The 23054-nt window shown below is 35.8% G+C and overlaps 1 protein-coding gene across 1 annotated transcript in view; it reads right to left on the bottom strand.

Moving 5' to 3' along the window:
- Nucleotides 1-216: 216 nt before the first annotated feature.
- Nucleotides 217-23054, bottom strand: part of UBR3 (ubiquitin protein ligase E3 component n-recognin 3) — a 97880-nt gene continuing 75042 nt past the window's right edge. Inside the window, 8 exon segments of the mRNA XM_054515359.1 lie at nucleotides 217-2660; nucleotides 3270-3409; nucleotides 4650-4859; nucleotides 6476-6652; nucleotides 7474-7584; nucleotides 8351-8458; nucleotides 10963-11087; nucleotides 17233-17333. Of these exon segments, the coding sequence (XP_054371334.1) occupies nucleotides 2543-2660; nucleotides 3270-3409; nucleotides 4650-4859; nucleotides 6476-6652; nucleotides 7474-7584; nucleotides 8351-8458; nucleotides 10963-11087; nucleotides 17233-17333 (1090 nt within the window). The 3' untranslated portion in view covers nucleotides 217-2542.

Raw genomic sequence — 23054 nt, forward strand, 5'->3', positions numbered from 1 at the left:
AATACACTTAAGCACTACTTCAAGTGCTATAGTTATGAGTAAAATAATCCAAATTACTATTGTAATAAATGAAAACACTTACCAGGTTTACTCTCTATGCAAAGTACTTTGCATGCATAAGATTTTAACATTTAAATAACTGCCTGGCTATTGGGTGGAATTCAGTGTCGTTTTGGATTGCTGGGGCAGAGAGAAAAAATTTCATGAACACACAGATTGACAGTAGACTTTTATTAACATATCTTACAATGCCAATTATTGTATTCCTAGTTTTGTACTCTTCTGATGTGTTATAAAGATTGATTTAGAGTCTACAGTAATGTACTGTACTTAAATGATCATTCATACAGGATATCACACCAGAACATTTGAGTAATACGCACACACACCACTCTAGTTTGGACCTGTTATTTTTCAAGGTTAGCTTAATAAAGTAGGATTTAAAAAGTTATGGGGGAAATAAAAATCCTTGTTTAGCAGCATGCAAGGATATTCAAGTACAATTTTTTAACCAAGTAATTTTTTGTAGCTTTTAATTTGACTGGTGACTAATTCACCAGTACTATAATAACCACTATGAAATACCCAAATGTTAAAATTAAGGCTAATAGTTTTACTTCACATCCATATGCACAATCAGAGAACATTCTGTTTTAAATAAAACACAGTAATCAAATTCTGGACACATTATCTCTTGTAAATAAAGCATTGGAGCTTCAAACTACAGATCACTCAAGTTCATGAGCCCTGTAATAATGTTATGCTGGCAATGTAAAGAATCTTTTTGCTCTTTAACCACACTTACAAAATGGCCTGATATTCTTAATGAGCAATGCAAAAATATCACAGGCAGAACTTATAATACAGTATCAAAAAAGTAATATTTTGGAAAAGACACAGCCATTTAGTCAGTGAAACAGGATAATTCTAATCTTATAGGAAGTAGTGTAATACTTTTGAAATATATATATATATATTTATATGTATGTATAAAAACCAGTATCCTTTATTGTAGCGTTTTTAAATTGCAGGTATCCAGAAAAACTCATTGTATTTACTTTTCCTTCGGTCTGTTCTTGATTGCTATACAGTCATTTTATTTCCCCTATACACGTTTCACTAGATAATGATTTCCACTGGGGAATTGTTTTCTTTGTATATGTGGCTTTATCATAAGATGTTTTTATTTTACACATACAAAGTTTATTTTACACACAAGCTGTGAAAGTCAAAACTACCAGGGAACTGCTTGGTAGTACTGTATGAAATAGCCCACAAATGTCCAAGACTTGTGAAAAACAATAGTAGCAATATATTACATACCAGTATTTTGACTATAATCTTTCCTACCTACTTACACTATGGATTTTAGCCCAGTTATGCCTCTTCTCATGAATTTTTTAGTCCTCTAAGCACTGTTTTGGCATTCATCCAGTGAGGCTGCACATGCACTGGTAGCTCATCTTGGCTACCTCTGTTGAATTTTTTAAATTTTTTTTATTTTTCCTTTTTAGGAAACCAAGCAGAAAGAACAGTGATTACTTTAAACAAATACAATACTGAGGAAGCTCCTGAAATGACAGTAAAGATACAAAATGATGTTTCATTTTTAGAATAGCCTGCACATTCCTAATCCAATCATTCTGAAACTTACATCTGGTTTGGAATGATAGGCAGGCTTATGGTTGTTATGCTTGTAACTGGGATCTGCTATGTTGGGCACCAAAAAAATTCCCTATATACAGCAATTTCTGTATGTTATCATTAACAATTTATTCAAATGATGTGAAAAAAAGAAAAGCTCCTTCCCGGGAAAAAAAATGAAGACAGAGTGTGTGTTCTGGATTACATGAAGAGCAGTAAGATACCTAATTTACAGTTATTTCATTTACTTATGGAGAAAAAAAAATGAAGTTCCTGAGAATGTGTAAGTTTTCAGTAATGCCTGAAATATTTCAATAGACCTCTATAAGTGAAATACTCTTTAAAATTCACCTTTCAGACCAATTATTACCATGCAGTCTCACAGTTGTTTTACAGACCTAATTACAAATGCCTATCAAGTCAAAAACCTCAAGCCAACACAAAAAAGGCAAAGAAATTTTATCCAACATACTTAGTAGATGTAATAGACATATACACTGTTTCAGCAAAAATTGCTAAAAACTCAATTCCATGCAAAGTAAAATAAAACCCAGACAGCTACCCCTGGAGCCTCTAAACAACTCCAAGTAAATTTGTGCTTCTTAACAATAATGGACTTTAAAAAACACAAGAAAAATAGACTACTGAGTGCAATAAGATTGCTCACACCATTTTGAGGATTTAATTTCAATTATTGTATCATTCTTTTGTAGCAACATCAGCTCATTTTGCACAGATTCCACATGTTGACAAAGTTCCATTTCCCTTTTATGCCCATACCCACTTCCACCCCGAGCCAAGGAGCCAAACTCCCGTTCAGTTAAAGCTATTGTCAGTCAAGATCCATTCATTCATGGAAACAGCAGTTACATGGTGTGTAGATGATGATGATGATGATTTACAAGCCATTATAATGTGGCCCCCATCTTTTATTGATATGATCAAAAGTATGAGACACCCACTGCTGTTCAAGCACTTTGTATCTTTCCTTGCATATGTATAGGGGTTTACCACGCCTGTGGAGGAAAAAAAAAGGAAGAAGAAAATAAATAGTTAATATACCAAGTAAATGGAAAGATGCTTCATTACATAATCAACACAATACTCATATAACTTTTTTGCAGGGTAAACATGCATTTTTATTGGTGAGAGGTTTTCATTTTTGCTTCTGGTAGGGTAACTGCTGGGACTTCCCTTCCTTACACTGGATAGCAGAATCCAGAAACAATCACTTGTTTTCTCAGTCATGTGCAGCTTGGAAGTTATGCCCCGTCCCTACACTGGAATCCAACTGCATTGTTTGATTAAAGGCCAAACAACAACATTGGGAGACAAGTGTTTCCCAACACAACACAGAATTAACCATAGTTGGGAATGGCAACATAGTAACCTGTCTGCTAGGTTCCTGGTGTAATTCAATGATCATGACAACACCACCTCTGGGCCAAAAAATCCTCAAAAAACCAAACCAATGAAAGTCAGTCCAAGTGCAATAAATGGGGATTTTCCATTTTTCCACACAAGGAAGGTAGAGATCTATTATAATCTGTTATTGTATGTTACAAGACAAAGTTGATCTACATAGAGGCACCAACAATGAAACACAGCTGTAATGAAAACATTACCTTAGATCTCTGTCTTCTTCCCCGTGTGCATCAAGATAAACAGAACCCCAAAGGCAGAAACGATGGCCTCGTATGATGATGATTACAGATGCATTAATCAAAAGGAATATTCCTGTCCCAGCTCCACAGTTTTGAGAATGCTGTAATGTTATGGGTGTAGAAAGGCAAGAGTGCAAAGATTCTGTTAATGTCTGTCAGCTTTGTGACAGAAGAAATTTAAAAAATAATACTTTGTTTTCCTTCAAATAACATTTAAAAGACATTATTGAGTAAGAGACAGTTTGCCAAAGGATAGCCTGCCCCAAAATTCTCCATCCAAACTAGAATTTAGTGTCTTGTGCTGCCATAACACCACCTGCATATAAAAACATTTCCCTAATCAGCAAGGGAGGATATTTGTTACCATGTAAAAAAATGAATTACAAAAAATAAACAAAAATTTTACGTACAATATTTTGAATTTGTTGTTGTGTAGCAAACTGTATAGGATTACCAAGTATTTTCCATAGATAACAAAAACAGGAGAAAGTATTTAGAAAAACATAGTATTACCTCTTTTACAACAGTCTATATTGTTAAACATTTGCTTTCTCTATCCACGCTCACAGATCTAGTCTATGGATCTACAAATCTAATAAAAAAATTTTAAGTAATTCTTGATTTGTTGAATATGTCATTAATCTCTGACATTTTAGGCCCATTTGTAAATATCTCTCTAACAAACTGCTCTCACAGTTTTGTGAAGTCCATATAGTTCCAGTCTTCCCCTAACTGTTCAATGGAAGTAAAGAAAAAACCTATCAAAGCAAAACTTTATCATAGTATGAAAAACAGTAATAGATGTCATCCAACTCAGACTCCCAAAAGAACTTATGTATATACTGACTAGAAAACTTAGCTACTGAAAAAGTCAAAGACCTTAAATCAGCACCTATGTAGTTACAGTCTGTAGATCTCTAGTAGGTGGTGGGTAACAGAAAATACTCAAATCAACCACAGACTGATTTTCTATGTACTTGGAAAGCAAGGAAACAAACCAGAGGAAAATTAAAATAGTATACGAACAACCCAAATGTAAACAAATTTCAACTGGCTGTGAATCAAAACCACGTGTCAACATTACACACTTTCACAAAAAGGGGAAATAGGTTCTATGCAAGTAAATTGCCCTCCAGAATCCAGTCTAGGCCTATCCCTCAGAAAGAGGCACTCAACTGTATCACTGGGGGTTAAGACTAGATGACCCTTCAAGAGTTCTGTCCAACCCAAACTATTCTATGATTATATAAACACATTTTGAAAAGGAAACCAAGCAGTGGAGTTAACAAATATCAATGAGTGTGAATATCAATTGAAGAATTTGAATTAACTCTCTCTTACCAGTACACATTCACAGTAGCTCTGTTGTTTACAGCACAGTCCTTTCAAGCATACAAAAGTACCACAAACTAAGCAAACAGCAGGATCTTTAGGAACCTTGGTACAAACGGAACAAGTTTTTCTGTGATAATACTGAAAAATGGTATTGTAATTCTCAGGCAACTGAAGGAGGCGTGGCAAGTCCCACTTAGGTTCCTGGATAAGCAAAGCCTACAAATAAGGTAAGAATATATATCAGTTCAGTCAATTTTTTAAAGCATTCATATTTTCTAAAAAAAAAAAAGAAAGAAAAAAAAAAAAAAGAGAATACCACATAAAAGAAACATGCAGTTTAAAAATATCTCATTTCTTTTGCATTTCACAAATTTAGAAGTCAAATGTCACCTTGTAATAGTCGCCTGCTCCTGGCTGATTACCCTCCCCAACTGCAGTCACATGTCATCCTTTGTAACAGGTACAAAATGGGCACCAGCCTTTTCCCAGGATGTTTTCTACATGTGACATATTTCAAGTACAAAAACCTTCACAGCTTAAACAAGAAGATTAAGAGTCACCTACAAGAAAGACTCTCACTCCCTGCACTAAGTTTGTTTGGCACTTTCAAGGTGTTACTCCCAAACTCTGGCACTGACTATGAAAGCTGTCTCCTAGCTAAAATTTAGACTCAAATTTTCAAAAACAGAACTGAAGTTTATCTCTGTAAATGGTATTTGAAGACATCTGCCCGTTTTTCAAAACTGTATTGGACACCCACCATTAAGAAGTTACTAGAACTCACAATTTTTGATAAGACAGGCACTGCCTGTCTTAAATACTGCTTTGAAAAGCCTAACTCTTCTCACTTGCTCTTAAAAACACTGTCCAATTTTATGTTGTTTGGGGGGGATTTAAACAGAAATATATTTTCCTTCAATGTAGTAATTTTTTTCTGTGTTCATAACTGATGAACATGGTGGTCAGATGGGATCTTTTTTGCAAGGTCCAAAAATTTTTTTTAAGAGTGCATGACCTTGAAACCTAAATTGCAAAAAAGAAAAAAAGAGAAAGAAATACTGCATTTGTACCTGGTTACTTTCCAATCATGGGAAGAATGCTATCAATTTCACTGCAATCTATAATATCTAACAGATTAGCAGGAACTGTATTTTGAGTTTAATCTGGGTATTCAAATTTTCACAGGAACAATCATGTTGCAGAGTGAGGAACGCATCTGGCTTTCCCCTGATACCACAGATTTAGGAGAGGGGGACTTGAACTGTTGAGATGCAGCTTTGTCATCAAAACAATGCATTCATGTTGAAACATTTCCATTTCAAAACTGATTATTTCAGTTGCACTAACTCAAGTCTTGGTATTATTTCTTTAACCTTCAGAGAAAATGAAGGGTACCATCATTCATCAGTAACTACTAAACAGATTTTAACATTTTCATTTTTTTCAGTTTTGCAACTGAAGATGCAATGTTTTACAATAATTTAAAACAGGCAAGGAAAGTTCTGATAGCTATTTTCTTAAAGTTTCTATTACCTGCCCTTTATTGGCTACAGGTGCAGAAGACAGGTGCACACTTAGTATCATCTAAGGGTAGTGTTTCTATATTCTGTCTCCAGCAATCATAAAAACCACATAGGTCTTCTTATTCCTGTTTTTAGCCAATTCAACCCACATCCACTTACCAATATTTCCCATTACAATTTCTCTCTCACTTACAGGTTACAAGGTTACACTTGGCTAAGGATTGGAGAATGTATGTGCATAACGCATCAAGCAATAAACAGCTGCTTCCATATCATGACTATTTTGGAAAAAATAACTTTGCTACATACCTTTACTTGATCAGGATGTCCACCTGCAAATGAAGCCAGTTCTGAGCACCACTGTGATATCATGTCAAATGCTGGCACTGGCCAATCAAGACAAGAGGCACTGGTGAACTGATGAGCTGACTGAAAAGATGGTAACAGACCCAGGCAGCTTGCAAGAACGGTGAATTCTTCATCTTCCTTTTTAGGCATGAAATCAGAGAGGTTTAGATTAATACCTAGACTCTTAATTTTTACATAGTTTATTAAAAATCTATCCATTTCAATTAAAAAGTATTCCAGTACTAAGATGCAAATAGTCATGCTTAGTGACATAGGAAGCTTCAATTTCACCAGATAATTTCAAACTGGACTCTTGAAACAAAAAAATTGTCATTAAAAAAAACCCAAAACCAACCAACCAAATTGATAACCTCAACCCAAACCAAACCCCACGAACAAAACACAACTCCCTCACAAAAACCACAAATCCAAGAAACAGAAACAAAACCAAAAAGCCCCAAACTCCACACTAATTTTTTTTCTGTTCAGCACCCCAAAATAGCTAACAGCTGTTTTACAAAGGAGATGATGTTGAGGCAAGGAAAAGAGGGAGCTGACCTGCTCTACTCCCTAAACTCTACTTAAATTAGTCATGGAACTTAAACATAATTGTCTGCTGATGCAATATCTCTGAGAATGAAGTATTAACAGGCATTAAGAAAATCAGTACTGAATTCCATTGTGTGTGGAATTACACCATCTCTGCAAATGCTGGACAAGTTTTAAAAGTATCTTGATATTTTACGAGACAATCACCTATGACCTAATTAAATAAGCATGACTTTGCTGAAGTTTAAGAATATAATACCATTTTTCTGAAAGCTGCAGTGCTATAATATATGATTTTTTAAAAATCTTAGGATAGAAAATGTATACCTTGAAAAAGAGAACTTCAAGTTTAATTTTTCATCTCTAGCTTTTATATGGAAACGTTTCAGTGTGCCCCTCTCATTCTGTACCTGACAACTAGGCAAATCCCCTCCAAAGAGATGGTGTTGAAGAAGGCTCGTGATCCTGAGGAAAGGCAGGCAGAACTGCTGCAGATAGCACTCAACAGAATCCGGAGTTACCTAGACAGGAGGAAGTTATTACTAAATTCTATCCCAGTAAATTATCCTCTAAGTATGGAGAGTCCAATAAGAACCAAGTATTTTTTAAAGCATATTAAATAAATGACTGCATCAAACATACATTCCAAAGGCCAGCATTTCACTAATAATCTGAAATACCTCTATAGGTTTTCTTCCCCCTCAACAAATGGGTTTTCTACTTAAATATTCACTTTTTGAAGTTTCTGAAAGGTCTTTCGAACTTATGATTAAAACCCATATATATATATATATATATATATATATATATATATATATATATATATATATATATGTGTGTGTGTGTATATATATGTGTGTACATATATGTGTATATATGTGTATATATGTATGTATATATATGTGTATATATGTATGTATATATATGTGTATATATGTATGTATATATGTATATATATGTGTATATATGTGTATATATATGTATATATATGTATGTGTGTATATATATGTATATATGTATATGTATATATATGTATGATTAAAACCTGTAATTATAAGAAGTATTTGTCAATAACTTTCTCAATGTGGCACTGACCACATGTGATATTATTAAAAGAAGCAGAGGCATTTGCAAAGGCAAACTGTCCCCAAGGGTTATGCTTTGATCTAGAAAATAAAGAGCTGTACTGCAAGTCTTTAGCAAGATCAGAGAAAAATCATTATAACAACGAGGCAAAAAAACTTCAAGGGGACATGCTGGATAAATTTTCCAGAAATTTGCCAGTACCACTGCTAATTCTTCAGTCTCTTCTTCTTCATATATCTTCCCCTTAGACAGTTCACTAATCACATGACCCAGCAATACTTCCCAAGATTTTTCTCCACTGGATGTATTCTGCAAATGAGAAGAAAAGAAATCCAAAAAGAACTGGTTATAAATAGGAGAAAATGTTTCTGTAATAGCAACAGCAATGAAGAATATTTCCTTTTGATCAACATGTGAATTTTGACCTACAAAGATACACAATGCTTAAAAAAATTTAAAAAACAAATATATAATTTTACAGAAAGGGACTGCATTTAGCTCAAGAGTGAAATGTGAATTGCTACTTGAATTACATATGTTCTAAACTGAGTGCTTTATGAAAGCTGTTGTATAAGGTTTGCATTTCACATTTTCTCTGTGAGTATATAAATGTTTACTTTAAAACTAGAAAGAATCACTTCACAGATACATCTCGTTCCAAAAGAATTTTAAGTCTAATACAAGATTTTTTTTAAAAAAGTAGTTTTTGAGAACATACCAATCAGAATGAATGACAAACACTTGCTATGTATTTTAAGTTAAAATGAATCTATCAGAAAGTACAAAGTTGCATTTGGAATGAACAATGTCTACTACAGATGGAAAATATATTTAGTGTAAAGAATAAATAGCCACATAGCTTTGTGCCAAAGCAACTACATTTAAAAGCAACACAGATAGCTTTAAGAAATAGAAGGCAGTATTCTCTTAAGTATTTTTCCAAGTCAGAATAAATTATACCCTGGAAAAAGATGACTGGATATGAATTCTGAGTTCCGTTAGTATATTCTCACCAGAACAAACAAGGGAGTGGAACATTACTGTGATTCTTTAAAGAAACCAAATACTTCAGTACATAGTGATGTATATAATTCATCAGTTGGTTTCTTTAGTGCATTTTGACATCAACTTTCACTCTCCATTTTAGATGGGGTCTTCACCTTTCATACTGGGACCACACATTTACTGTTTATGCTTATAGTCAAAGAACCAGAAGGCAACACACGCTTAATTCAGCAGCTAAAACCAACCATAGGAATTACCTATGTTATTCCTGGAAGTTTACTCCACAGGCATTTACAGTGTGCTTCCTATGACACTGTAACACACCTTGCAAAGATAATGAGGGTGAATTTGGTTTCAAAAGTACAATATCCATCAGCCCGGCTGAGAAATTAAACTCTTCATGTTGTTTGATCATTTAACATAAATATAAAGCAATGTTTTCAGCCCATATTTAAAGTCTGGAATACCAAACTGTAATAGATTCACTTGGCATTATCCATAGACCAAAGTTTAGTGAGGTGTCATCTGTGTAGTCATGCCAGGATTAAAATGTCAATCTTACCAGCAGAGTAGAAAAAACCAACCTGAACCATATGTTTTTAACCACGGGGGCTTAAAGAAACTTTAAGGAAAGAACTTGGGTTTCTAAATTAAAAACCAGCTTCCCTTGTGATGCATGAGGATGAGGGACAGGCTGAAGAAGAGAAGGGTAGCCAAAGGGCTGGGAGAGAGGAACAGGGAGCTGTGTGATTACCACTGGCCAATCCTGAGTGCTTTAAACTGCAAAATTATGTATCACTTGAGAATCACTTGAGTAAAGAATGAAAAAAAAACCCCATCACTAGCAACAACCTCAAGCAAATGTCTTTGTATTTCTAAGACAATGATATTATATTGAAAGAAGGGCTGGATAGGGACCTAACAAAATGAAGTACTGTCCAGTGATCCCAATGTAAAAAAAAATTCTACTAGTAGCAAGCCAGCAGATAATTTGTCCTTAAGACCTTGGAATTCAGACTGACCACTATGACAAATTTAAGTTACATGTGAAAAGGCAGGTCATGCTTCTCAGTCTTTACTTTATTTTACATCTAAGGCCCAGCTGTTGATAAAGGGGTAATACCCATTTCTTCTCCTGGTCCCAACATTTGTATCCTTTCCTTTGGTCTCACATTGGCATTCTTCTGACCTTCTGGGAAAAGCAATCTGTGGAGCAAAAAGTTAACTGAAGGATTAAATGAATGCTGGTGCTAGTGCAGAGAACTTTGTCTTGGGTGGCAACTGGCATTCAATCAGCTGAACTGAAATAGAAAGATGCACTGTCACTTTACTTGTAAATACTACCAAAAGTCAAGGAAACAATGGTGGCAAATTTCCTTCTCTGTCTCTTCATCACATGAGCACTCTCGACCACATAGTGAGAGAAATTTGTATAGCTAGCCACAAATAGCACAAGCAAGCTGGAAAAGTCAAGAGGGTTTTTTCTCCAACAAGGCTGCCTGCTTTTCCTGTAGAGAAATGCATCAGATCAATGCCCATGGCTTATATAGGATAACTTCAATTTCACAGGAAGGAAAGCTGCATTTACTGATTACAATCACTGCAACAATGCAGAGACTGAAACTATAGAGACACAAATTGTGAAACTTTTAAGTCTTATCATGTACAAAAACCTGCAGAAATTACAAAACAAATTACTGGATTTTGAAACAGAAGCAAATTATTACATGCAAAGCAGAAGTATCTGTTACATTCACACTAGAAATACTTAAGCAGAATTTCATAACTGTTTTAATAAATGAACCAACCTTTTTGAGGGCTCCTGACTCTTTCCATGCCATCCTATCTTCAGCACTGCATTTAACAGAAAGTGCTGCCAAGGCTTGAGTATACAATAAAGTGAACAGCACTTTTATAATGCAGGTGAAGTGTTCTGTAAAACAAAGAAAGTAATTTTAAAACATTTGATCTTTTTAGCAAATATAATGATTACAGAGTCTCTAGTTATGAAAATGATAATTCTGAAATGAAAAGCAAGTGCTACACAAAGAACAGCCCTTCAAAATATACAAAACAACATGTATTTACTGGCTTTCAGATATGACTTGGCAGCCATAGTGAATGGAACAAGTACAGGGCAAGTAATTTTCCACTGCTCCTTATTTTCATCTTAATCCTGGTTAGCAGTGACTTCATCCTAGTGGCCTGGTGATAATACAAGTTTATATTTTGTCCAAAGGTTACATAACTTAAGTTACTGATTACTGTAGATGTAAGCAAATGCATAGGCTACCATCTCTTCTGGCTCCCATCAGGGGTGACACTCATACAAATATTGGAAGAATCAAATTAAAAAAAAAATCACCACAAGAACATCTAGTATATCAGTTTCTAACCCTTCCCTTCCAGATATGGATCCCACCATAAAGCACTTGCTGCAAAACACTCTTGAGTGAGTGCCTATTTACTGGACCTCACATGCATACAGAAGGAAGGCAGAAGGCAGACTGGCATTTACTGTATCTTCAAAGATCTTTATAATTATTTTTTTAATATTTAAAAGACTATTATTTCCTACAGCTAGGCTGCAGGAGAATGGTTTTGAAATTTTTTTGGGGATGCTAGCAACAGAAGCAAAATAAGATTTCCTAAAATGGAAACAGGAAAAAAAAGATCATTGGCTGAAATGAAGATACTGAAGCAGTCCTTTTTTATCTTTTTACTTTAGGTTCCCTTTCCAGTCCCAAATTATCTAGTTTGTTTTTAAATCTAGGCAGATCAAAGAAGTTTCTATCATCACTTACACCACTCCTTAAGCATAAACATAACTAATATATATCTAAAAAAATGTAGACAAAAATGAGGGGTTTAAGAAGTCATCTCAGGCTTTGAAGTCAAGCAAAACAATTTACATAAGCACCTCACAAAAACTGGGTTAAATTCATTCTTTCTTCCCAATGGATTTAAATGAATTTCATATGTGAAAATGAGGAGGCCAGGAAAATGAAACACCTTGTTTCTCCTTTCCTGCATTTAATATCAAACCCCACTACTAGATTATAAAATATACACCGCTAAGACTTGAGTACATAATTAATATAATTGAAATAACAATTGTTTGTCTATGTAACAAGTGTTTACAAATCAATGCAGACATGGATTTTGAAACTTTTTAATGTCTCTGAGTATAAGCTTATACGAGTATCAACTATAAGCACAATTTAAGCATCTTAAACATCATTTCTTATTATGTAATTTAAAATTCACTTTTCTGTATTATATTCCTATGGAGCTTGTGTTATACACGACAATGAATGGTCCTTTACTTCATCCCCCCCTCCTTCCAGAGCAGGCAGCATTATAATGATCCTTCCTCTTCACATCTCCCCAACAGGAGGATTGACCAGATCCACCAGATCTTGAGGCCATATTTTTTATCTCTGCTGAAACCTCCATTTTCTTAGCAATTCTACCCCTGAGGAATAACAGCAGGCAAGCTTGCAGGAAATTTTCTGGGACTGAAATCTACAAGATGGAACCACACACATTCAGAGAAGTGTAAAAATTGCCTCTTTGGCCCGAGTTAAGAGTTTGTAATGATAGCTAGAACTGAACTCAGGTACTGAGCTCTAACCCCTCAAGAGGAGACACAAGCAATACAAATCAATTTCACACTGAAAGCACGAAGGAAACCCCCTGCATGCAGAGCAGCAAAGGCACACTGCTGGAAACAGGCTCCAGCCTGCCACAGCCTGCTCCATCTTGTAGCTCTGCACAGGTGATTGCAGTGCTCAACACTGGGTGTCTTTGCACATTTTAAAAAAATCTGACTTTTGCTAAATAGAATTACTCTTTGTCCCCCACTCCCCCTCCCCTTAATACTAATTGTTCCATTCACCAGAAATATGTCTATCCCATGTTATGTCTCAATTAAATGAATTCTCTTGTATTTACTTACATGTATGTGACTCATAAATTACTATGAATTACATTTTTGGGGAATCCAGAACTGCACAAAAACTGCACACTCCCACATCTAGGTCACCCTTAAGAAGTCCTGAATTCTGCCCAAACATCATCTTTTTTTTTTTTTTTTCCCTTAGGAAAATATCACAGGAACAGCTCAGAGGCCACCTGTTGTATAATGAGCACCAAGACTTTTTTATAGTCATAGAAACAGCCTGTGGGAAACATATTGAAACATCAGTGACTGCATCAATTATCACTTCATTACTATATTACCTCTTTAAATGCCATATATCTGACAGCTGTAGGTAATGCTGAAAAGAGCAAATTTATTTCACTTCCTGCAGTGTGCTTGTGGGGGCTGTGTGCTGTTTTCCTGCTGCCCCTGAGGCAGGCTGTGCTTTTGCTACATCATCTTTTCAATTTAATAATTCTAAAGCTTGCAATTATGTCAAGTAAGCCACTGAGCAAAGTTCTGCACTGAAATGCATTTAGGACTCCTGTCCCTAATCTAATAGTCTGACAGTCTGAAAGTATCATTACTATAGCTAGGCCAATCTAATCAAAACAGGCTAATCCAGAACTTTTGTACTTATTTTTCAATAATACTGAGAAATGCACTTATGTTCCTATTTTTAAAACTTTTTGGAACCAAATAATTTCAAAGCATCTCATCCCATTATATGCATCAACCAACACCCTTAAAAACTAAGTTTAAATAGGTAACACTTCAGGAACTCTAATTTTAACATTAGTGCAAGAAATGTGCCGATAAATAAGCATATTACCAACAATATAAATCTTTTATTTTCAATATCAAATTAGATGGTATACCCTATGACAGAAGGAATCTACAAAGAGAACCAGATGCAAAATTAAGGACATAGGGCCCTTTTTACTAAATTTAGAAGGAGATCTTTGCATAAATAACCTTTGAAAAATATTCTTCTTGATCAAAAGCTTGAACGCTTCTTTGAAAACACAACTTCAGAACAAAGGGAGACAGCACTGAACTTCAGATAATCCATGAAAGGTGTATTAAAGTTCCAAGATACAGATAAATATTTGAGCTTCCACACCAAAACTGGATAGTATTCAAGCTGATTACATCCATACTATATATTTAGTCAATATCCTTATCCAATAATTTTTAAAAGTGTTAGTGTTTGCAGCGTGCTGCTCCTTACACCTAGTGCAATGCAGGAACTGAAATCACTAGAAGCTACACTCTGTACTCCTAGAAATCTGTACACAGGGTCCCAAGTCAGGTGGTGGGAAAATAAAACTTTTTACAATTGATGGTAACAAGAAACAATATCCAACTTCAATTAAATGACTCCAGCATCCAAAAACTGTGCTGCAGAAAGGACTGGTGGGGGGGAGGGGGGGTACTGAATTCAATTTACAAAGACAGATTTAGGTTTTGATAACCACCAAGCCACTCTCTCTATTTCTGATATGGTACACACGCCATCATTTGCTATTTCTGTAAGAAAGGTGCTGGAAGCAAAATCTTTATTTTGTATGGAGTCCCAGTTCACAACATCATGAACACTCCATCCTCTGTACAACAACTGCCAGAGAACTGAACCAGAAAACTCGTACGTGGATTATTATGTATTTAGCCCTGTACAGTTTCAAAAATTTCAAACAAAATTCTAAACATTTGAAGCCTTTAAAAGTTCTGCCCATGTCCTAGTGTGAAACTCAAAAGAATAAAGAGGTTTCACAGTATTTATTTTGCTTGCTACACTACACAGAGGGACACATATCAGTCTCATTCCCTTCTCTGCAAATTTGTTAATGCTTGTAAATGCTCTGACCTCCACCACTAAGTTTTTTCTGTAGCAGTCTTCTTTGTTTCTGATAGGTTCAGATCAATTTTCTCTTCTGAATGAAGAGGCTGAACAGTAATGACATTTTTATTGCTTTAATCTATGTCAGATTGAAAAAGCTACCAACACCCATCCAACAGTTAATAGGGAAGTTAATGCAATTCCCAGTCTGAATTTAAAATTAACAGTTAATAGGGAAGTTAATACAATTGCCATCTGAAGGGCAAGAGATGAGATTTTGAGTCCTCCTTAAAGAGCGCTCTCTATTTTTAAAAAACACATGGTGTAAACAAAAAGGCTTTTGAGTACACATTTGAAAAACAATCTCATATTTGATTAAGGACACAATGCAACTTACTTAGGTCTATTGTTAAAGGAATTTACTGGAAATATCTGTCAACACACTCAGGCATCAGCCTCCTGTGTGTATCCCAGTGCACAGCCAAGTCCACAGCTCCTGCATGGCAAGGGCAAGGCAGCACAGACAATTCAGGAAGCAGGAGGGTCAAACAGAGATTTTGTTCACCCCTATTGCTGACCTTGTGCTTACCATGAGACATTTCACAAGCCACTTTACCTTAGTTATACCTCAGCCCTCTACAAAGAATTAATGATATTGAATTTGACTCTGTGACCTACAAACCCATTGTAAAAGTACTAAACAAATTTGTTATGGCTTACTTTTGTGAACACCACTCCACACCTCCAAACAAAGAATTATGAAAGACTTTCTTTTCATTCTGCTTAACCATTTTGATGAAACAAAAATTAGGAAGATAAAAGGCAATTTATTTCCAATTTAATGCTTCACAGATTTGAAAGAGACACATTTATTTTCTATCTGCCACTTGCCATTTCCTTCTCAACTGCAACCTACAGTAAACCTAAAAGCAAAGACAACACATGCTGCTGATATGAGGCACTTCACAGAATTCTCCACAGAATGCATTACTATTAATTGAATGTTGTCTTTTCTAGGATAAAATATACTTTCTTAAATGGTGGTATTCAATGCTTGGATATTGACTACAAAGACACCACTGGTTTGTACTTTATCTTCAACACTTCCTTCCCTGAATTTCAGATGTTAGTCTCATTAAACTTTTATTTGCTGTTTTTATACTAGTTTGATTGAGTCTTTCCAATAGAGTTAAATTGTTGTTAAAAAACAGGACATTTTTGACAATAGTCTTCCTATGCAAAACATTTTATTCTTTTAGTATTTTCATATTCTAATAATCTTTTGGATATACTTAATCCATAAGCATGCACTTAACAATTGTATATGGTGATACTAAAGGTCTTTTCCTACCTAAATGATTCTATAATTTTAAGTGTATTGAATTGAAAAAAACAAACCCACAATGTTAATGGATACATACAGAGTCACTTTAGTTGAATTTAAACATTCAATACCAAGGACTGAACACCTCTTACAGGGAAACAGTTTCTACTAAGGTGTAAGCATCAAGAGCAGAACAATTCCTAAATTTACCTATTCAAAACCTACCAAAACTCAGCAGATATCAAAACTGCCACACAGATCCCATGGCAGATATGAAACAGTAAAGTGATATTTGCTTTGTTTGTCCTCATTTTCAAATAAAGGTACAATTACAAATAAACAAGCCAGTGACCAGAGGGTGTGAACCCCTATTCTGGAGCATACATTACCTATTAGCAAGCGGAACCAGGTTCAACTGGTCCTTTTACACAGAAAAAGAAACTCAGGTTTTAAGACAGTTCTGATTTTAGTAATGAAATATTTAATTTTTTAATATCTCTTTAATATTTATTCATAATTACACTGTATGCTGTCTCTATTGAAATCACTGCATTACAGCAATTATTATCTTCATATATGAACTCTTACATAAAATTGCTGCAATTTAAACTCTGAAATTCAAATTAAATTACAATCTTTCAAATTTTTAGCCCTTAGGCACTCAGTTGAACTTGAAGTATTGAGCTGTCCCTCTAAGCAAAAGATGAAGGTCAAACAAAGGACACTTTTCTTTCAGTAGAAATACTTAATAGTTTCCGCTCAGCTCTTGTATCTTTAATGAATAGTTGACTGATAAGGTAAAAAGACAGGGAACACAGATAAACCTGTCAACTCAGAACAAAAACTTCTGTTCAATGCCACCTTTTGTAGATAAGGCAGAAACATTATTTTAGAATACAGAGTAGATCAGCTATGATTTACCATCCTGCAAACCATCATGAAAGCAGCCTCATCTACATAATAATTTAAATAGACATATTTTTGTAACATACCTCTGTGCAATGGCTGAGGCATGGTTAAAATCTGGATAAGTAAAAGGGATGAGACATCTCTGTAAAGCACAGGAACTTCTGGCAGTTCTTCACTTACCAGCCTGGAAATAAAACCAAAAGAAAATCACTCCTGATACTATAAACCCATGTTCTTACTTTATTTTGTATTTATTTGAAATAGTATTACATTTGATATCAAGCATACAGATGCCTAACACCCGACAATTTGCTAGCTGATCTCAATTTTAAAACGGATCTCAATTCAAAAATTTAATGTTACTCATATAATAAAGGAAATTACCATTTGGGTACCTGATTGTGTTGAAATGTTTTAAAACATTCAAAACTGCCTGAACTCCTTATGTCTATGTAGAGAGTCAAGGAATATTCAAACAGTTGAACTGGTTTCCAAAGCATGGCATTTCACACATATACATGTAACCAGGCTGTAACAATAAGGAATCCTCAAAATACATTTAAAGTTACAGGGAATGCTCCTATTGCAAAACAGAGACCTTAGAAAAGCTCCTGCTTTCCTTCACGTCAAGAAATGAAGGCTCAAGCAGCCATGACAGGTGGGATTATGCAATCTTACACACAGTCTTTATTAAACTCCCTGGATGTCTAGAAGGAAGCAAATAAGCACAGAGATAATACAAACTGTTCAACTATCCAGATTTACTGATGTAGCATCATCTTGTTTTCCTACACTAAAAACAAAAAATGCTTGCAGATAGGATAGTTTCTAGCTTTGTGTAGCAATATTCAACAAAATTCCAACCAACAGTATTCTTCAGATCAAATGGCCAAAAAAAACAATCAAATGGTGAAAAATCATTCTTGCCAGTTTTAACTGATATGGGGCGTGATGGAGATCTCAAGCAGGAGCAGCTTGAGATAAAATATGATACACACCCTCCCCAACACACACAGGTGCAAAGAGCTGGGTGTGTTCTTACTGCCCCTGGCAAGCAGTGGTGCTGCTGATCTGCACTGCAGGAGTCACACTGGGAACTCCTGGCCCCAGTGACCCTGAATCTCCCAGGCAAAGCAGTCCTCTGCCAATGGCCAGCAGTCCTGCAGAGGAACCAGTGAGCTCCTGCACTCTATGGACTGCAGAAGGCTGCCCACCTGAGGTGGTATGTGGATGCACGCGTGGGATCTTTAGTGTCCTCTAGCAGCTTTGGGGATTCAACCAGTTCATCATCTCTGAGGCCCATAAACATTATCCTGCTTTTGAAAAAAGACTACATAATTAGTGATTTCCTGAAAAATTCAGGCATCTCTCTACAGAAGGCACTTCCAGGAGTCATCTGATATGAACTTTAACACTCAGAAGCAGTCATACAAGAGGAGGATTAAAAGAACACTTATGGTCACATGGCTGACTGATCTTGTAAAATGAAGGGAGAGAAAACATGGCCTTACTGGTCCTTTTGAATTAATGAACCCAGACAGCTAGAATAAACACCATCTATAACCTTTTTGCTATAATCAATCATTTAATAAAATTGTTTCAAACTACTGTAATATACATCTATATATATTAAAAAAAAAAATATATATAAAAACCCAAATATTCTAAAAATCAGTATATTGAATTCTAAAGATAAGGGGGGCAAAAATTTCTATCACACTGCTAAGCTTCATTTTCAAAATTATACAGGCCATGAAGATACTCATTTCACTATGTCTCTCTAATTCTACTTTTACGTACAGCTAGTTCTACTCTCTGTGATCTACAACACTGGATTTTAAAATAACCCTCGTTGTGTAATGACTTTTAAACCATGGACATCCCTTAAATTAAATTACTTCTCATTTTTAATTATTAATTTATATATACTTGGGAAAAATTTAATTTGGAATAGCATAAAAAAACCTGACTCCTTCTGGTCACATTTAGCTGAACACTTCTTTCCGACAGAGGGATCAATATTGTTTAATAGTTATGTAACAACTAGGTCAAATACCAGTTCTGTCCAAATTATTATATACATATATATATATACACACATCAACAGAATACCATAATTGATTGGCTTCAACATCACACACAAAGGAACTCATTTGCACGTGCAGGACCAACTGAATTACTTTCCTAATTTATTCAGTTCACAAGAATTGAGAAGCAAAGCTACATTAAATGTCAGGGGTTTCGATAAGCTGCTTTTGCTTACATCAAGTACTGCAGCACATGAAGCACTTAAAAATTGCTCTGTCATTTGTTAAGAGCCTCAGAAACTTCTACATTATGAAAATGGAACTGAAATTACAAAATGTGTTTAGAAACGTGTTTTATGGAAATTGTGCATTCTGTTAATCCCTAATGCATATATGCAAGCTTGATAAATCTGACTACAAAAACTTGTGCTACAGAAGCACTTAATAAAAAGAAAGCAAGTACAACAGCAAATAGGACCAAAGTGATACAATATGATTCAAATGTGTAACAGCTGTATGCTGAAGCAATTTTTTAAAGGGAGTTGGTGGTGAAAATAAACTATCCAGTGCAAAATGAACACGTCCTAAAATGAAAAATGCAAACCTCAGCTTTCCCTATGGAAATGACCTCTCCTCCAGCCCAAGGTAATTGGGCTGCACCTCTCTGTGCCAAACCCAGGGCTGCCTGTCACCTGACAGCTGAGAAACTCTGCCTCTGTATTCTGGATCCTTCTCCTGGAGAGCTGTTATGCAGGAGTCATTTCTTTGGGAATGGATACAGAGAAATGGGAAATTCTGTTGTACTCTGAAATAAGCAGCATTTTGCTGATGGTGGTTCCTTATATTTATGCTCCCCATTCCCTATTCTCTCAACCAGAGACACTTAAAAGTTTTTGGTTGACGCTAACTCCAACTAATTATAAAGGTCGAAATTCAGTAAGTAAAGTCAAAGCTCTGAGCCTCACACCTCTTTGAACTATCTGACACAGAAAATTTGAGACACGGGGATATAGGTACACCTAAACTAAAGCTTCATCAACTAGGGCAAACTTATATTTTCTCCACAATTTGCAGGATAAGAAGCAAAGCACACAAATCCCAGATGGCAGAGAGGTCAAACTAATACACAGCTTCTGATATTCACTGCAAGAAAGCAGAACCCTACTATTTATTCTGGCTGCACCTTAGGATATAATCACAATTTCATATTTGCTCTCCGTTGTGTCACAGCAGATTTTACAGCAGGTCAGTTTCTCATTAGACATTCACTGACAGTACTAACACTGGGCATCTCCTGTTCTCTTTTACCACGCTGCCCCCAGCAGTCTCTTGGCACCCGTTCCCAAACTCATTCAATTTAAGCTTTTTAAAACATGGATTTGTTGCTTGACTTCGTTCATGCAGCCTGCCCAAGTAACATCAGCACAGCCAAAGAAGATGGTGAGCTGTAGTGCAGGGGAAGGAAGAAAAAGCCAAGAGCAAATACTCCAAAGCTGGCACTACTGTGAAAACCTAGGTACTGCATCATCTGTCCTGAGAGCCAGCTGTTCCAGGCAGGATTTCTGTTGTATGGAACACAGACTTAAGTCCTACTGCAGCACATGTATGTATAGACCACCACCCACATAACCCTTAACTAAACCCTGCTATCCCACCATTCCTACTCTCTCTGTCTCAGAGTATCTTCACAAAAACTGTGGGCTTTTCGCCCATTTCACAACAGTTTCTGTGATGGAGATGTGACTTAAGAGGTTCCTACACACAGCTGCTCAGTCCTATCCCTGAGTTGCAGTTTGTTGCCCCAGTATGACGCCATAAACAGCCTCTGAAGTGACCTAGCTTAGAATGAAACATCAGTGAAACACTGCAGAAAAAATAACCCAGCATTTCAGTTTATCATGCAGTTCCTCCCCCCAAGTGGTTCTACTGCAAAGATCCTTAATGTTTTATCAATCCATTCTTTGCTGATATATTCTGTCTGTCAGAATAGACACAAAAATTCAGCCTTCGTAGATTTAAATTTTTAAAAACATGTATAATCCTTTCATCTCATGTTTGTTGTTCCTGAAACTGTGCCTGTTTGGACTAGTCCATTAAATTCACATCTGGGTTTAGTAATTATTGCCTCCAGCTGCTCCTTGCCTGCCCCCTGCCAGAAGCTATTATTCCCCCTTTGCACCACAATAATTGTTTATTTGATCACTATTGAAACCAGATCTGCCCCAGAAGAACAATTTGCTTAAGTACAGCCTGTGGGACCAAGTGTACATTGAATTTTGCAACATAAACTGCACAGGAGAAATAATCTACTAAACCATTCACAGTTCACCAGACTCAGCTTCTTCCTTTCCCCCTCCCCTTATCTTCCAAACAGCTCACATTATTTAGGCCCTTTTTGAGAGGCTATCTTCTTGCTCAAGATTTCCTTATTTCTACTTAACCTTGCTTGTGGCCACTTGAGCTTCTCCCTATCTTTCCTTTCAGTTGCCATTTTCAGCTACAAGGAAATCTAAATACAATTGTAGAAGACACTGGGCAAAACTGGTGGTTTTGGGAAGTGAAGGAATTCTGAGAGACTCTTTACAAGGTACTTTGATCAGTTCTCACAGACACAGGAAATCTAAGGCATTATTTATGAAGAATGGCAGCTGAATTGTAGAAAACGGAGATAAAAATTGTGGGTTCTACATCTGAGTAGTTCTATTTGTAAATATTTATGTATATTTAAAGAAAATAGCTACAATTAAAGGAGAATGAGAATACAATGTAATGGGGACTTGTTTTCCACAGATTTTTGCTTGTGAGTGGGTTTTTCTTCTTTCCATTTTAAAAATTATCCTTTTAAATAAATGAAGATTAAACTAGCTTCTCTGGAAAACTGCTTTCAAATCAAATAATAATTTAAAGTGAAAATTAAATAGAAAAAGATGGCATATTTGTTTGATGATATTTTTCTTCTGTGACTTCCCTAAAGTTAAATTGTTTGGAATCACAGTAATACAGTCAGAAAATATAGAACTTTTTCCCTCACTGACATTTTTTTCTATAAGTCTTTGCTTGAAGTCTCATGTGCAGGTCAGGCTGATGTTTTAGGAGACTTGGTTAACTTCAAAGCAGCAGAATACCATTCACATCTAAAATCTGCAATGATTATTTCTCCACCATCCTCTTAAGCTTTTTCAGTTTTCAGCAGTGTGTCACCTTCTAACTGCTCTGAGTACCCTTCCCTGTACCTGAAAAAATCTGCTATTCTCAGAAGGATGTGTGACTCTAAGAAATGTGCAATCAGATCATGCACACCAATCCTAAGAACGCCATCTTCAAGTCAAACTACCACTTCAAATTTCTGCAGTATAATTACAGAGACTCATTTTATGCTCCAATTCATACATGAAAAACACGTCCTCAAATTGCCTCCTTTGTAGAGTTCTGGTGCCTGCAGACTAAGGAAGGAAAAACATTCCAAGAGTGAGCAAAATTATTCCAGCTCAAAAGCATCTGTGCCTCTCACCAGTAAACTATTTCATGGCAAAATGGATGCTGTTTCAGTTGTAGCTTCCTACAAACCACTTAGGACTTTGTGCCAAACCAGTATCATCAAGTCTACCATGAAATATTGAAAACCAGTGCAGAAGACACAAGAACTGCTCAAATGCATTCCCAGCATGCAAACCCTTCTGCAAAGCAAGGCATTACAGACCTGCAGTAACATTAAATTCTAAGTGATTCAAAATATTCAAAATATTGCCCAGTGAAATCTAACATACTACCCTTTAGCCTTGACATGACCAATGCATGGTGAATCCCATCAGCTCTGCAGGCTCCCTCTATTAACAGCTGCTTCCAAAGCCAGCAAGCTCCTCAAATGCCAAAATGAG

The sequence above is a fragment of the Molothrus ater genome, chromosome 7 (genome assembly GCF_012460135.2).
Source record: "Molothrus ater isolate BHLD 08-10-18 breed brown headed cowbird chromosome 7, BPBGC_Mater_1.1, whole genome shotgun sequence".
In the NCBI taxonomy this organism is placed as follows: Eukaryota; Metazoa; Chordata; class Aves; order Passeriformes; family Icteridae; genus Molothrus; species Molothrus ater.